The sequence below is a fragment of the Phocoena phocoena genome, chromosome 18 (genome assembly GCF_963924675.1).
Source record: "Phocoena phocoena chromosome 18, mPhoPho1.1, whole genome shotgun sequence".
In the NCBI taxonomy this organism is placed as follows: Eukaryota; Metazoa; Chordata; class Mammalia; order Artiodactyla; family Phocoenidae; genus Phocoena; species Phocoena phocoena.
This window is the reverse complement of record NC_089236.1, coordinates 54,941,234-54,959,338: the sequence shown is the minus strand read 5'-3', so window position 1 is coordinate 54,959,338 and position 18,105 is coordinate 54,941,234. Positions and strand designations below refer to the sequence as shown.

Genomic DNA, 18,105 nt, shown 5'->3' with positions numbered 1-18,105 from the left:
AATATTTGAAGAGATTATAGTTGAAAACTTCCCTCATATGGGGAAGGAAATAGTTAATCAAGTCCAGGAAGCACAGAGAGTCCCACACAGGATAAATCCAAGGAGAAATATGTCAAGACACATATTAATCAAACTGTCAAAAATTAAATATAAAGAAAGCATATTAAAAGCAGCAAGGGAAAAACAACAAATAACACACAAGGGAATCCCCATAAGGTTAACAGCTGATCTCTCAGCAGAAACTCTGCAAGCCAGAACAGAGTGGCAGGACATACTGAAAGTGATAAAGGAGAAAAACCTGCAACAAAGATTACTCTACCTAGCAAGGATTTCATTCAGATTTGATGGAGAAATTAAAAGCTTTACAGACAAGCAAACGCTGAAAGAGTTCAGCACCACCAAACCAGCTTTACAACAAACGCTAAAGGAACTTCTCTAGGCAAGAAACACAAGAGAAGGAAAAGACCTATAATAACGAACCCAAAACAATTTAGAAAATGGGAATAGAAACATACATATCGATAATTACCTTAAACGTAAATGGACTAAATGCTCCCACCAAAAGACACAGATTGGCTGAATGGATACAAAAACAAGACCCATATATATGCTGTCTACAAGAGACCCACTTCAGACCTAGAGACACATACAGACTGAAAGTAAGGGGATGGAAAAAGATATTCCATGCAAATGGAAACCAAAAGAAAGCTGGAGTAGCAATTCTCATATCACACAAAATAGACTTTAAAATAAAGACTATTAGAAGAGACAAAGAAGGACACTACATAATGATCAAGGGATCGATCCAAGAAGAAGATATAACAATTGTAAATATTTACGCACCCAACATAGGAGCACCTCAATACATAAGGCAAATGCTAACAGCCATAAAAGGGGAAATCGACAGTAACACACTCATAGTAGGGGACTTTAACACCCCACTTTCACCCATGGACAGATCATCCAAAATGAAAATAAATAAGGAAACACAAGCTTTAAATGATACATTAAACAAGATGGACTTAATTGATATTTATAGGACACTCCATCCAAAAACAACAGAATACACATTTTTCTCAAGTGCTCATGGAACATTCTCCAGGATAGATCATATCTTGGGTCACAAATCAAGCCTTGGTAAATTTAAGAAAATTGAAATCGTATCAATATCTTTTCTGACCACAACGCCATGAGACTAGATATCAATTACAGGAAACGATCTGTAAAAAATACAAACACATGGAGACTAAACAATACACTACTTAATAACGAAGTGATCACTGAAGAAATCAAAGAGGAAATTAAAAAATACCAAGAAACAAATGACAATGGAGACACAACGACCCAAAACCTATGGGATGCAGCAAAGCAGTTCTAAGTGGGAAGTTTATAGCAATACAAGCCCACCTTAAGAAGCTGGAAACATCTCGAATAAACAACCTAACCTTGCACCTAAAGCAATTAGAGAAAGAAGAACAAAAGAACCCCAAAGTTAGCAGAAGGAAAGAAATCATAAAAATCAGATCAGAAATAAATGAAAAGGAAATGAAGGAAACAATAGCAAAGATCAATAAAACTAAAAGCTGGTTCTTTGAGAAGATAAACAAAATAGATAAACCATTAGCCAGACTCATCAAGAAAAAAAGGGAGAAGACTCAAATCAATAGAATTAGAAATGAAAAAGGAGAAGTAACAACTGACACGGCAGAAATACAAAAGGTCATGAGAGATTACTAAAAGCAACTCTATGCCAATAAAATGGACAACCTGGAAGAAATGGACAAATTCTTAGAAATGCACAACCTGCCAAGACTGAATCAGGAAGAAATAGAAAATATGAACAGACCAATCACAAGCACTGAAATTGAAACTGTGATTAAAAATCTTCCAACAAACAAAAGCTCAGAACCAGAGATGGCTTCACAGGCGAATTCTATCAAACATTTACAGAAGAGCTAACACCTATCCTTTTCAAACTCTTCCAAAATATAGCAGAGGGAGGTACACTCCCAAGTTCCTTCTACGAGGCCACCATCACCTTGATACCAAAACCAGACAAGGATGTCACAAAGAAAGAAAACTACAGGCCAATATCACTGATGAACATAGATGCAAAAATCCTCAACAAAATACTAGCAAACAGAATCCAACAGCACATTAACAGGATCATACACCATGATCAAGTGGAGTTTATTCCAGGAATGCAAGGATTCTTCAATATACACAAATCTATCAATGTGATAAACCATATTAACAAACTGAAGGAGAAAAACCACATGATCATCTCAATAGATGCAGAGAAAGCTTTTGACAAAATTCAACACCCATTTATGATAAAAACCCTGCAGAAAGTAGGCAGAGAGGGAACTTTCCTCAACATAATAAAGGCCATATATGACAAGCCCACAGCCAATATCATCCTCAATGGTGAAAAACTGAAAGCATTTCCACTAAGATCAGGAATAAGACAAGGTTGCCCACTCTCACCACTCTTATTCAACATAGTTTTGGAAGTTTTAGCCACAGCAATCAGAGAAGAAAAGGAAATAAAAGGAATCCAAATCGGAAAAGCAGAAGTAAAGCTGTCACTGTTTGCAGATGACATGATACGATACATAGAGAATCCTAAAGATGCTACCAGAAAACTACTAGAGCTAATCAATGAATTTGGTAAAGTAGCAGGATACAAAATTAATGCACAGAAATCTCTGGCATTCCTATACACTAATGATGAAAAATCTGAAAGTGAAATCAAGAAAACACTCCCATTTACCACTGCAACAAAAAGAGTAAAATATCTAGGAATAAACCTACCTAAGGAGACAAAAGACCTGTATGCACAAAATTATAAGACACTGGTGAAAGAAACTAAACATGATACAAAAATAGATGGAAAGATATACCATGTTCTTGGATTGGAAGAATCAACATTGTGAAAATGACTCTACTACCCAAAGCAATCTATAGATTCAATGCAATCCCTATCAAACTACCACTGGCATTTTTCACAGAACTAGAACAAAAAATTTCACAATTTGTATGGAAACACAAAAGACCCTGAATAGCCAAAGCAATCTTGAGAACGAAAAGCGGAGCTGGAGGAATCAGGCTCCCTGACTTCAGACTATACTACAAAGCTACAGTAATCAAGACAGTATGGTACTGGCAGAAAAACAGAAAGATAGATCAATGGAACAGGATAGAAAGCCCAGAGATAAACCCACACACATATGGTCACCTTATCTTTGATAAAGGAGGCAGGAATGTACAGTGGAGAAAGGACAGCCTCTTCAATAAGTGGTGCTGGGAAAACAGGACAGGTACATGTAAAAGTATGACTTTAGATCACTCCCTAACACCATACACAAAAATAAGCTCAAAATGGATTAAAGACCTAAATGTAAGGCCAGAAACTATCAAACTCTTAGAGGAAACCATAGGCAGAACACTCTATGACATAAATCACAGCAAGATCCTTTTTGACCCACCTCCTAGAGAAATGGAAATAAAAACAAAAACAAACAAATGGGACCTAATGAAACTTCAAACCTTTTGCACAGCAAAGGAAACCATAAACAAGACCAAAAGACAACCCTCAGAATGGGAGAAAATATTTGCAAATGAAGCAACTGACAAAGGATTAATCTCCAAAATTTACAAGCAGCTCATGCAGCTCAATAACAAAGAAACAACCCAATCCAAAAATGGGCAGAAGACCTAAATAGACATTTCTCCAAAGAAGATATACAGACTGCCAACAAGCACATGAAAGAATGCTCAACATCATTAATCATTAGAGAAATGCAAATCAAAACTACAATGAGATATCATCGCTTACCAGTTAGAATGGCCATCATCAAAAAATCTAGAAACAATAAATGCTGGAGAGGGTGTGGAGAAAAGGGTACACTCTTGCACTGCTGGTGGGAATGTGAACTGGTTCAGCCACTATGGAGAACAGTATGGAGGTTCCTTAAAAAACTACAAATAGAACTACCATATGACCCAGCAATCCCACTACTGGGCATATACCCTGAGAAAACGAAAATTCAAAAAAACGTGTACCAAAATGTTCATTGCAGCTCTATTTACAATAGCCCGGAGATGGAAACAACCTCGGTGCCCATCATCGGATGAAGGAGTGGCACATATATACAATGGAATATTACTCAGCCAGAAAAAGAAACAAAATTGAGCTATTTGTAATGAGGTGGATGTACCTAGAGTCTGTCATACAGAGTGAAGTAAGTCAGAAAGAGAAAGACAAATACCATATGCTAACACATATATATGGAATTTAAGGGGGAAAAAATGTCATGAAGAACCTAGGGGTAAGACAGGAATAAAGACACAGACCTAGTGGAGAATGGACTTGAGGATATGGGGATGGGGAAGGGTGAGCTGTGACAGGGCGAGAGAAAGGCATGGACATATATACACTAACAAACATAAGGTAGATAGGTAGTGGGAAGCAGCCGCATGGCATAGGGATATCGGCTCGGTGCTTTGTGACCGCCTGGAGGGGTGGGATAGGGAGGGTGGGAGGGAGGGAGACTCAAGAGGGAAGAGATATGGGAACATATGTATATGTATAACTGATTCACTTTGTTATAAAGCAGAAACTAACACCCCATCGTAAAGCAATTATACCCCAATAAAGATGTAAAAAAACAACCACTCAAGATGTACTGCCAAAATGGGAGAATGATAGACCTGTACACTGAGGCCCAAAGACAGCTAACTACTGGCCCACTCCCCTGCTCAGAGGCTGCCTCCTTTGGGATCCTCCTTAACTCTGCTGAGCCAACAAAGCCTCAAGCACCAATGGCAGCCAGTTGAAAACTGACTTAGTAGATGCCCTTGAATGGCTTTCCAGTATTTTCATGGCTATTTATCTCACCTGCCATTTAGACTGTCAGCTCCTTGCAGCCAGAAACTAGCTGGTTCTCATCTCACACCCTTGAGCATAGTGATAGAACCAGTGGCTCCCAGGCCAAGGCCATGAAGAGAGGAATTCTGCCTCCAGAAGGCCACGCTATGTTGATATTCAATAAGAAAGAGTGGTTGACGTGTTTCCCCAGAATGCTGGAGAATCGGATTTGTTATATAGTTCAAGCCTCTAAATATTATTATTCTGAGTCATTGCACATTCACCTTCACAGAATCATAATAACCTGAAGAATTTAGAACAACGGAACATCATAGCCTTCCAGTGTACAACAAATACCTCTGCCACACACCATGTAATGTAAGTGACTGTGCGTCTTCTTCCTAACAGAGGATAGAGCTTTAATACCATTTCAGACACAGGGCTCCATCCCCAAAATATACACTTAAAAATTCAGTGTTGGTAAGAGCCCAAATGTCAAAGCCACTCTCAAATAAGAAGGAACTCACATTTCTCAAGCCTCTAGATTTCCTGAACAAGTAATTCAATGAGGAGACATTCCAGTCAGAAACAACCACATCAGCTAAATAAGTCCCATCTTCCCTAAAGTTCTCTTACCTACTTTGAGAAGGTCACATGAAAACAAAAATCAGTGTAAGGTTAAGGTTTCTTTGAAATACTATTAATAGTTGAATATACTAATAACAGTCAAAACATGTTCTAAATCTCTATTTTTATTCCTACATAAGCACAAACAAATAAGATACATAAATCAAATTGTGCTTACTATGTAATTGTAAAGCTTTTTGAAAATATGGAGGCAAAACCATATTTAAATATTCATTTACCATATTCATTTACCAAATAAACTACCAAGCCCAATTTAACTGAAATTATCACTGCTACTTACTGAGAGCTTCCCATATGCTAGCCTTCATAGATACGTCATATCATCCAATCCTAACAGCAACTCTTTTACAGTTGGGCACTAAGGTTAATTGCCTGACTCATTCATTCATTCATTCATCTTACTTTAAAATGTTTGAGTTACTTATAGGTGCCAGACCCTTCAGTGCTGGGGGTAAAATGGCAGGCAACACCCGACTTGGATTCCAGCCCTCATGGAGCTTAGAATACAGCGAAGGAGACAGTTAATAAATGATCACTCAATTATATGTATGTTTGCAGCAGAGAAGGTCAGGAGAAGAACAAGGGAGGTTTGACCTAGTCAAAGGGTCAGAAAAAAGGTTTCCTGAGAAAAAGACAACAGAGATTTGAAAGATAAGTAGGAGTTAACACAGCAAAAGGCCAGAAAAGTGAAAGGGGAGATTGCATATACAGAGGTAATAGTCACAGCAGCAAGGCAGAAAGCAGGGGGTGTGCAGTAACAGAAGGCTGGGAAGGAAAAGGGGCTGGAATGTAGGACCAGGAAGTTGGGTTAAGGACTTGGATCTTTAATCCAGGAATAATGAAAAGCCGGGGAAGGGGGTTTGAGCATCAGGGCATCCCGATCAGATTGGCCCCAAATGACCTAGCCTGAACCTAATTCCAGATTTCTTAAACTCCCAGCGTCTCTGGAACCTATTATGACATTTAACAGTTTAACCTTCGGTATCATTTTTTTTTAGGAATGACGGCTAAAAAAGAAAAATTTGTTAGATCTAATTTTGCCCCTGCATGATTTTAACATCTTTTAGGGTATAATGCAGGTATGTTGCTGTACTGTAAACAGGGTGTGAAGAATATTTCTCAAAATTGCAAGGGGACTTTCACATAGAACATGAAAGGCAAAAATGGTTCACTATTTGGTGGCTTTCTTGAAGCTATTTTAAAAATGCATTGTTGAAGGTTAGCAAAGTGCTAACTTCTTAATTTGAAACTACAGATTAGTACTTAATTTTAATTATTAATATACTTAGACTTTTGCCAAATGGACTTTTTCAGTAAAAAATTCATGAGTTTTCTTTTACCTATTCTTTAGCCCCCCATGATCAGCCTTTTTGTTAATTTCTTTATTATATAGTTTGAGAGTAGATGTGGATTTTCTTCCAAACACATAAAATTTCCATAAAGATTTCTTTCTTTTTTTAAGATTTCTTTTGAAACTTTATAATATTTACTATTTCAGGGGTTAAAAATCATGGTCTGAACAAACTTATTTCAGTCACTTCCTAATAATTACACAAAACACAGTAGTAATTTGCAGGTTAACGGAATGACTCAAGTTCTGCCATTAAAAAAATCCAAAAACTCTTTATTTGCTTTAAGAAAATTAAGGCAAGGGATTTCCCTGGTGGCGCAGTGGTTAAGAATCTGCCTGTCAATGCAGGGAACACGGGTTCGAGCCCTGGTCCAGGAAGATCCCACGTGCCGTGGAGCAACTAAGCCCGTGCGCCACAACTAGTGAGCCTGCTCTTTTGAGCCCACAAGCCACAACTACTGAGCCCGGTGACACAACTACTGAAGCCCACATGCCTAGAGTCTGTGCTCCGCAACAAGAGAAGCCACCACAGTGAGAAGCCCGTGCATCAAAACAAAGAATAGCCCCCGCTCGCTGCAACTAGAGAAAGCCCGCACGCAACAACGAAGACCCAACACAGTTGAAAATAAACAAATAACTTTACAAAAAAAAAGGATGAAAGAAAATTAAGGCAAAAAATATTTACTTATTTTAATTACATTCATTAATTTCATTCATTTACTGGAAAGCACTTATTGAGTGGATAACGTTTAGAGTGATTTTTTTTAAAGAATAAGATGGTGAAGAACCTTTCCATTTCAGTTCCAGCCCACTAAGTCCAAGGCAGTCCTGACATAGACTCCCTCAGACCCTTGGAGCAGTCTAGCCTTTCGAAGAGTCACATCCAATACACAGTTTGCATAGAAAAGCTGGTTTATATAACACCACAATATTCTCAAATGATTCACAATTCACTGAAACTTCAAAATACTTCCTGTCCAAAGGAACAGGACAGGAAGAACAAATTGAATCTGCATGCACCCATATTCCATTTACCATATTGAACATTTTTAGACCTGACCTGTTAACTGAGATGATTAATTCAGGGCTGGCTGGCAGCCTGGATTTTATGTCTTCTGGATTATAAGAATGGCTGTCGTGGAATCTGTTTGATGAAATCTTCCTTAGAGAACAGGATGAACTTCCTATGCCCTTTTGATCACGGGTCCACATAATGGGAAGTAGAAAACCCAAACTTCCTATTTATTCAGAGGCTAAAATCTTCCTACTGCTACTAAGCTTGGCCAATAATATCCGAATACTCATTTCAATTTATGATTTTCACTTTAGCATCTGGGTTAAAAAGACTCCAAAATAAAGGGATCAAATGTTAAAAACAAACAGAATAAAACTAATAAACCTAGGGCTATTTGGGGACAGGCAAAGCAACAATGCTGTGGTCTCACTGATTAGACTTTCTCTGCACACATCAGTGCTACAAAGAAAGAAGCTTGACTGTAAGGTCAAGGGATAAATATATTGGAAATATAATGAGAAAAATCATGTTGGACTGCAGAGAAATTTTGCCTTGTTACAGAGATTCAGTCCACTTCTGACTTTGCATAAATTGTAGTAATAAAGTGCATGGAGCCAGCAGGAAGACTGATCAACCAGTAGAAACCACCAGGTGGATTCAGGTTGAATATAAGATCTCTGAAAAAAGACCCGACCAACCAGAGCCTCCAGTTTAAGATCAACTCATCAAACCACTTCTCTTACCCAGGGATAACTCCAGATCTTTCCCCCAGTTTAGATAAAAGGACATCACCAAAGAAGGTCAGATGCAGAGATAAGCTGTCCCCAGTCCTCCTAGGGATGTAGATAAGAACTCAAGTGTTCTATTTTGAATTCCTATTGCAGCCACTCCCAGTTCCCTCCAAAAGGTAGCAGCTATAGAATTTGGAGATTCAAAGCAATCCAAAAAAGTAAAATGACTACAGTCCTGGCTGTCAAATCAAAAGGTCATTATTGCAAAGCCGTTTCTTTAACTTAGGAAGGTCCCTCCCAGAAGAGTCCATGCATAAATTGTTTACTAAGGCAATTGGGATACTAAATTGTTACTCGTGGAAGCAGTATATGCTGTTGTATTCTGGGCCATCTTTAAATACAAATACATATATAACTCACCTTGGTTATAAAACTAAAAAAAATAAAATAAAATAACCAAATAATCAATATTCTTCTTTGTCTCAAAAACACATCATATCACTGCAAGATATCTCTCTGGTTATCAAACCTGGGCCTGAACCGAGTAAGCCCAAGTGGTTTGGTCAATCTCACAAAGAAACTGGAAATAGAGTTGTTTAAAACTACATTCTCCCATTACTAAAACATAAATCAGAAGCTCAGATGATTACGTGCAACCTTGAAAATATGTGACTTAACTTGGCCAACAGACCTACTGGTAAAGAAGCATGTCTACAGTGTCTACCAAAGACTGGGGGAGGCAAAATTCATGTCAGTTTAGAGTAAGAGTAAGAAGGCATGTTACCTGGTCCCTCCAGAGAACTTAGAGTTGAGTACCGGTGTAGCAGGCGTTTCCAAGGATTGGACATTTTTCAACATCAGGGAACAGGAACACGTGTTCAAACATCAGGGATGCCTCTCTGGACCCTCCACAGCACGTTTGAAAATGGGCTTCATTGTGAAGTTTTACATAACATCCTTTCAAAATGTAAAGTATCTTCCAAAATTAACCCCAGTTATAATTTTGGCATGTAACATGAGAATCAATTTTGGGACACATTACAATAGCTGCACCAAACACTTCATTGTGTGTGCATGCACACGCATACCTAGAAGCATAATTCCTCTTTGGGATGACAACTAAGTAAACTTTGCAGGCAGAATATAGTGCTTTATACACCACTTCTGAAAGGTAGTAATAATAACTAATAAATTAAATAGTAAGGAGTAAATTAGAAAGACTCCAATAGATTCTCATTTTTACCTTGTGCTTAAGTTAAAGGGTAAATGTTTTCCCAGCTTGCAAACAGGAGGCTGCTGGGGAAGAAGGAAGAGCTAGATTATATGGGATTCCTTCTAGCTCATGAAAGATAAGTATAAATTCCTAGATTCTTCTCTATTGATTCAGTAAAAATGGAAGGTACTCTCAGCAGCCGGAGGCTTCTAATTTAAATTCCATTTTATACTTTGAACCAGAACAACGTGTTTTCACAGAGTTCCTGCAGCGCTGGGAGCACAGCCTGGGCACAAGTGTCTCCTAAGAAGCAGCCATCGGGTGCAGGGGTTTGAGGAAGCGAAGAAAAGGCGTTTCTTTCACCTGTTCTGCCGGAGACATGGCCATATTCAGGCAGCGCGTTCCCACCAGCCTTGCACACCCTGGTTTTGGCCCCCAAGTCCGTCCCCTCGGTAAAAGCCGGGGTTCTTCTCCACCTGGTACCTCATCTCACATTCAAAAGGAATGTGTCCGAAAAGAGGGTAAGGAAAGCCACCTGCTGTTGCACTTACATAATAAATGTCTTTTTATTCATTGTGAACCAGTCGGCCCAAGGTACATTCTGGAAGGCACCTCCGCCTGCCTTCGTTGAGTCCCGGGTAAGAAAGCAGCCTCAGCCCCGCGCCGGGCGGGCGGGCGCCCCCTGGTGGCCCGACGGGCCGTGAGCGCAGCGGCGCTTGAGTTCACCCGGAGGCTCAAAGGACTCGGGCGTCGGGAGAGCGGCCAGAGCTGGGGTGGGGTGCGGGGGCAGTCGTTCCGTGTCCTCAGGCCCGGGGACGCCGTGGAGCAGGCGGACGTAGCCCAGTCCACCCTCACCCGAGGGGTGGGGGGACGTAGGCCAGCGCCCGGAAATAACGCATGCCACTTCCCCTGCCACCTCTGGGTCCAAACCTCGGGCGAGGAGAGAGAGCCCTAGAGAAACATGGAGAAGGCAGGGCGAGAGCGCAGCGCGGCCGGGAACGGTCCGGGGACGTTCCAGGACGAGAGCTCGGGAGAAGGCAACGAGTGCCAGGGTAGCTGTGAACGGATGTGGGCTGGAGCCGGACCCGGGAAATCTAGCACCAACCACGTTTTCCTAGCACTGTTTCAAGAACTCTAACCCCAGCACGGCGAGATCGCAGGTGCTCTTCGGGAGTTTTGACCGTGCTTCTCTGTAAAGTAAAACCGTTCTGTAAATCATTAGAATCCAATATTAGGAGTGTGTTGGGAGGGGTGTTAATTTCCCACCGGTGCTCTCACGTGCAAGCACGTTTCTTAGTAAATGAACGGCAGTTAGAGCAGTGCATATGTATGCATTTTCTATCCTTATATACGTATACATATTTTCTTAAAGTGGGAAAACACAGACCACCTTCAAAATGGACAATAGGATCTTCTTGGGAAATGTTCTACGTGACAAGGAGAGTCGGAAATGAAGGGTGACTCTTTAAGTGGAGGAGGACATCTGCAGTGAAACAGCGTGCCCCCTCCCATTTCAGAAGCCCGTGATGTCGCCCTTAGTAATTGTTTATGTGTGTATGACTGAATTAACTAATTTTAAGAAGGCCTGTATTGTACAGTTTCCTTCCGCTGTTGCGTCAAACAAAACAGTAAGAAAGACCTTCAGAAAGCCTCCATCTGTAGCTAACTGCCCCTTTAAAATTAAAATCTAATATTAAACCGAAAAACGACACAATCAAAAGCAAATCCCAGCAAGAGCAGAAGGCACTTGAAACTCGAATCTGCATTCCGTTCCTCTCGTACGCAGCTCTGAGGTGGGAGTGGCGGTTTGTGCTGGTGCCTGGTGTATAATCGGGTTAATCCAGTAGACAAAGAATAAACCAATAGCCCTCCCACCTCACTTCCCGCTCCCCTTCCCCTCCCCCTTCTTCTCTCCCCGTCGCCCCCTCGAGGGGGAACAGAAAAGGGGAGAGGTTGGCTTGCAATGGATTCCGAATAAAGTCTCAAAACCTGCAACTTGTTTTTAATGCTAACGCTGCGTGGCCCGGATTAGTTTGAAATGTTCATTCCCTTTTCCTAGTGGCGGGGAGAAAGTTCCCTAAGGCCAGCCGAACTAAGGCTCGTCCTCATGGCCCCTGGGGAAACCTTAAGGTCAGTGTTTCCTTGAAACTAGATAAACTGACCCCGCCGTGCCCAGCCCGGCCCCGCGGGCACCCCGCGTGACGGCGCCCGGGCGGCAGGACCAGCCTAGGGACGCGCGGGGCGGCGCAGTTGCCCTTTTGAATGCCTCCTGCGGCTCGGAGCGCTGGCGGGCGCTGGAGTGTGAGTGAATGTAGCCCCGCGGAGCCAATGAGCTGGGACCGGATGCGATATATCCTCTGGGACAACAACTGCTCTGTTCCGCCTCGGATCCACATGACGCCATTTACTGCTGCCGCGGCCGCCGCAGAGCTGCTCCCTGCCTCCTCCGGAAAGGCGAGGGCGCAAGCCAACGGCGGGCCCCCCCGTCCGGGCCCCAGACCCTCCCCCTTCTCCTCCTCCTTCGCACCCACCGCCCCCGCCTCAGCCTCGCCGCCGCGCCTCCACAACGCCCAGTCTGCACCGCCGAGAGCTGCGCGCCGCAGCGCGAGCGGAGGAGAGGGGCCGGCGGAGCGCGCAGCGCCCAGGCCCCCGCGCCCGCCCGGCCCGCAGCCCTGCCGCCCCGCGCCCCCGCGCCGCCTCCGCTCGGACGCGGCCGCGGCCGCGCGACTTGGCCATCTGGCTTTAGGTTCTCTGTAAGGCCGTTTTCTTTTCTCATTCGCTCATCTGCCAAGAAAGGAGACTCGCCGTTGGCGCTTTGGCCTCCAGTTCATTGAGAAAAAAGAGGAAATACTCCGCGTGCGCTTTTAGAAAGGGGGTCGCCTCCAGCCCCGAACTCCAGAGTGTTCATCGCCTGGGGACTTCGCTCCGGATTTTCCTCTCCTTTTCTCGTCCAGCCGATTGCTCGGAAGTTAGGCTGAAGCAGAGTTTAGAAGCAAGAGGGGAAAAAGTTTGCATCGGGGCTGGATTTATTTGCACATCGGCAAATAGGAAGAAGAGAATCCAACGGAGAGGGGTTGGTGCAAAGCCGCGATCACGGTGAGGCGCGTTTGGCTGGCTCTTCCCCGTCCTGGCTCCGTGGCCGGCGCGTTGTGGGCAACATGGAGTAGGTGCAGCCGGACCGGGAGTGGGGTCTGCCTCTCCTCCGGCCTCCCTTTCTCTAACCCCGCAGGTTTTCCGTGGGGAACCCGGGAGCTGCCCGCGGGTCTGCCTCGCCTCGGGCTCTGTCTGCCTCGGCGGGGGCTGCAGTGCGCGCCGGGTGCAGTGTCCCCGACCCCACGCGCCCGCGCTCTGGGGGGTTGGGGTTGCGGACGGCTCGCGGCGAGTCGGTTCCCGGCGGTGCACTGGCCGCGAATTGGGCGCTGAGAGCGGGAGAGGGAGAGAAAACACTTTGTGTTTTCCAGGTCGCCGTTGCAGGCGCCCGCATTGCTAACCTGTTCCTCTCCGGGGAAGGCAAGTCCTGAGAGAGGCTGTCCCGAGGCAGGGGCGCCGGGGTTACCGAGGGAGCGTGGGTAGCTCGCCTCGCGGGGGCAGCTAGACCTCGCGGGTGAAAAAAGGACAGGGTGCCGGGTGGAGGGAGCCTCCGCCTCTGCTCGGTGTGAACACAGGCGAGCACGGAGCCGGGTGGGAGCGTCGCCCTGCGTGGCGCCGCGTCTCTGCGGTTCGGAAGTGCAGCTTTCTCTTTTTTCCGTTCGCCGTGGTCGGCTTGGGTCATGCTTTTTTTTATTTTTGGAAGATTGGGCCGACCCAGCACAGGAAGAAAGTCATCAAGCGGTCGCGATCGTTTTCCATTACCTGAAAGTAGGTGGCAAAAGTGGCTAAGGTTTGTTTTTTTTTTTTTCCCTCCCTTTTCCTTTGATGGGCTGATCCACTTTTTTGTTGCTGCTGCTGTTTCTTAATTCGGAATCTTGTGCGTTTTTACAAAGCGGTTTCTGTGTCGGTTTGCCCCACCCTTGCTTGTGCTGAAGTCCTTTCCCCCTAATCCTTAGTCTGATCACACACTGTCCTTAATGGGGGTTTCAAAGCGCTTTCAAAGCGGGGGGCGGGGGCGAGGGAGCGGGGGAAGGAGGGGTGCTGCGAAGGAGGCCAGGGATAAGCAGAAATCTCTCTAGTAAACCTCCTTACCCGCAAAGATGCTACTTTGCACTGCAAGCAAATCTGCGCGGAAACTTTCCAGTTTAGGGATCTGGCTCTTGCACGCCCGGCGTGGGACCCTGGAAAATGTTCTTTCTTTTAAAAGCATTTTTTATTTGACTTTAAGAAGTATATACATGTATATAGATATATATTTTTTCAATATATAGGCGTTTGCAGATTGCAGGCAATGCCCCTTCGGTCAGCGCAGGGTGGAGTCGCCCGGTGTGCATGGGTTAGACCTCGAAGTCCCGGCTCTATGTCCAAGGCAGGGCCAGTGCCCCGTGTTCGAGGGCCTTGGCCGGAACGTGCTGCGATGGGCGGTGTGACCTCCGCCTAAGGGTGGAGTGGCTCCCTCTTGGAGCTGGGAGGCAGTTCTCTGGGGTGGGGGAGATTCTATCTGCGAATGAAGAGAGGGGGAAGCGCGCTCTAGCGTTTCAGGGCACGTCCCCTTCCGACGCGCCCGCGTCCCCCGCCTGTCTGTCCGTCTCGGAATTGTGCGCAGGGGGGCCAGCTTGGCTTCTGGGCTGCGTCAGTCCTCCCGGAAAAAAGTCCCTTGGGGCTCCGACTGTGTGTCCCACCTGCTGGGGACCGTGTCGGGGCGCAGATAGAGCCGATAAACGGAGTGAAAGCAAAGAGCAGCGCGATCTCGTCTAGCCTCTCTGTTGGAACTGAGATCCGGTCTCCAGTTCTGCCTTTTTCCGAATTGGAAGGCGTGTGTCACCTGCCTGTCTCTTTTCTAAAAAGCCAGACTAGATGAAGGTCCACTTTTGCGCGTTTTTAGTCATTGTAGACTTGGCTGGCAAAGGGGTTGGTAGTTTGAAATTTTACAGAGAGGTGGCGATTTAAGCGGTTACTTGTCAGGATGATAGATTTGAGATGTGACACTTGAATTTTTAAAACACTTCCTGTTACCGCCAATCAGTTTACGTTCTCAATGATTAGGTTCTTGGAAATGCGCAAAGTAGTTAAGATTTTGGCAGAATTTAAAATGTTCTCCAAGGCTCTCGGGTTGTACAATATGTGATTCTCAAGTTGTTGGGAAGTTGAAAATAAGTTCCTGTCTTTTTGTTGCTCCTGGTGTAAGTTTGCTTTATTGTAGTCCTGGCACCTGACAGGATTTGAATTGGTGTGTTTTTAATTCTATTACTTTGTGCTACTGTGTAGTTAATGCTAATTCATGATTGTTGTATAAAATGTATAACTATTCCTGGGGGGGGATATTTACTTTCTTGCATGTCAGATTCATCCTATGAGGTTTTATAAAGTTACAGAATAGTTCAAGGTATCTGATGCAAAAGCAGACTTAATTAAGAACCAAGAATTTCTAGGCTGTATTTAGTGATGTTTAAGGCAAAAATGACCATGATAAGTTTAAACCTGTTTCAGAATCTGAAAAGGTATTCAACTTTTGAAAATGTCAGTATCAATGTTATATTCCAACACTACTTTCCCACAGTGTTTTACATGGAACCTGAACCTTGCAGATTTTATGCTTATTTGAGTAAGGAATTGTTACTTACGCGATTGAAACACAGATCAGCTTGGTGTCACCACACATCACAGGATTAAAGAATTGATGCACAGCCATAATTTTTACTTTTTGGTACAGGCGTGGATCAGATAGCTGTCCGAATACCCTCCACAGCAACTCCGCTTGAAAGCCTGTTTCTCTAGGGGAAGTGGGGAGTGAAGAGTTAACTCAAGGGGGTGGAGAGTGGGAAGTATCCTGGAGTGTAAACCGTCTCCTTCCTCTTGGTTTCCGCAGGAATTCAGATGTGTTCTAAGCCTGCTGGGGTGAGCATACTTCCAAGACCTGATGGAGGCCAGAGCTCAGAGTGGCAGCGGATCGCAGCCCTTGCTGCAGGCACCCCGTGACGCTGGCAGGCAGCGTGGGGAGCCCGACCCCAGAGACGCCCTCGCCCAGCAGGTACACGTGCTGTCTCTGGATCAGATCAGAGCCATCCGAAACACCAATGAGTACACAGAGGGGCCTACTGTGGTCCCCAGACCTGGGCTCAAGCCTGCACCTCGCCCCTCCGCTCAGCACAAGCACGAGAGACTCCACGGTCTGCCTGAGCACCGCCAGCCCCCCAGGCCCCAGCACTCTCAGGCCCACGCTTCTGCGAGGGCTACTCTGTCCAGGTCCGTCAGCACAGTCAGCTCGGGGTCTCGCAGCAGTACTAGGACAAGTACCAGCAGCATTTCCTCTGAACAGAGGCTCTTGGGATCATCCTTCTCCTCGGGGCCTGTTGCTGATGGGATAATCCGGGTACAGCCCAAATCAGAGCTCCAGCCAGGTGAGCTTAAGCCGCTGAGCAAGGAGGATTTGGGGCTGCACGCCTACAGGTGTGAGGACTGCGGCAAGTGCAAATGTAAGGAGTGCACCTACCCAAGGCCTCTGCCATCGGACTGGATCTGCCACGAGCAGTGCCTTTGCTCGGCCCAGAACGTGATCGACTACGGGACCTGCGTGTGCTGTGTGAAAGGCCTCTTCTATCACTGTTCTAATGATGACGAGGACAACTGTGCTGACAACCCGTGTTCCTGCAGCCAGTCTCACTGTTGTACACGGTGGTCGGCCATGGGCGTCATGTCCCTCTTTTTGCCTTGTTTATGGTGTTACCTTCCAGCCAAGGGTTGCCTTAAATTGTGCCAGGGGTGTTATGACCGGGTGAACAGGCCTGGATGCCGTTGTAAAAATTCAAACACAGTCTGCTGCAAAGTTCCCACTGTCCCACCCAGGAACTTTGAAAAACCAACATAGCATCATTAATCAGGAATATTGCTGTGATAAGGATTGTTCCCTTTTTTTTTTTTTCTTTTTTTTAACACACACATATGCAACCAACTAAACAGTTAGAAATCTTGGCACTGTTGATAGAGGGTCGGGATATCCTTTGCTGTTTGCAGTGAAATGCTTTTTGTCCATGTGCCATTTTACGCGTGTTAGAATTCAGCTAATGGAGCTCAGAGTATGTGATGCAGATCTTGGCGACCTACATGTTGCATAAGCTAAAGCAACAGACACTCCTAGGCAAAGTTTTTGTTTGTGAATAGTACTTGCAAAATTTGTAAATTAGCAAATGACTTTTTTTTCCCCATTGTTTTCTCCAGAGATAATGTGCTATATTTTTGTATATACAATAATATTTGCAACTGTGAAAAACAAGTTGTGCCATACTATATGGCACAGTCACAAAATATTATACTAATATGTTGTACATTCGGAAGAATGTGAATCAATCAGTATGTTTTTAGATTGTATTTTGCCTTACAGAAAGCCTTTATTGTAAGACTCTGATTTCCCTTTGGACTTCATGTATATTGTACAGTTACAGTAAAATTCTACCTTTATTTTCTAATTTTTTCAATATATTGTTTAGTGTAAAGAATATTTATTTGAAGTTTTATTATTTTATAAAGAAGAATATTTATTTTAAGAGGCATCTTACAAATTTTGCCCCTTTTATGAGGATGGGATAGTTGCTGCAAATGAGGGGTTACAGATGCAGATGTTCAATATAAAATAGAAAATATATTAACGTTTGAAATTAAACTGAGCTGGATTGTCTTATTTTACCTTCTCTTTTGTTTTTTTGAAGTGAAAAACCATTTTATGTCAAGGATAGCACTTCAGTGAAATTGTTTCACTTATCTATGAGATTATCTTATGGTTGCTGCTTTAAAGTAGAGTGGAGATTCGGTGATTTTCAGAGATAACTCTAGCCATCAGGAGAGAAATAGCTGAGCACCTGACTCAGTAGTATAAATCATATGAGGGCTCATTTTCGGCTCCTGTTGTTTTACTGATTTGCAGACTAGCCTTTGTTTTGCAGGTTTAAAAAAAAAAAGTCTTATTCATTCAGGAGACTTCCCTAAAAGATGAACCATTAGACTTTTTCTTTATATACAATATTAAGAATGGATGTCATAAGGCTAATTCAAGACCAGAGAAATGAGTTCATTTCAACAAATATTTATTGACTGTCCTCTGTGTGTCAGGCACGCAGTATACACAGATCAATGCTTATGACTGAGGCAAAAATGTTTTCTTGACTTAGCAGATCATGGCTCTGTTTTTTC

The 18,105-nt window shown here is 44.0% G+C and overlaps 1 protein-coding gene across 1 annotated transcript; it reads left to right on the top strand.

Annotated features, from left to right (window-relative positions):
• Positions 1–15,714: 15,714 nt before the first annotated feature.
• Positions 15,715–17,578, top strand: SPRY2 (sprouty RTK signaling antagonist 2). The gene has a single exon (XM_065896150.1). The coding sequence runs from the start codon at positions 15,839–15,841 to the stop codon at positions 16,784–16,786; it is 948 nt and encodes a 315-aa protein (XP_065752222.1). The 5' UTR covers positions 15,715–15,838; the 3' UTR covers positions 16,787–17,578.
• The last annotated feature ends 527 nt before the right edge of the window (positions 17,579–18,105 follow it).

Coding starts and splice junctions, on each gene's coding strand:
- SPRY2 (XM_065896150.1), top strand. CDS start 15,839: ATGGAGGCCAGAGCTCAGAGTGGCAGCGGATCGCAGCCCTTGCTGCAG.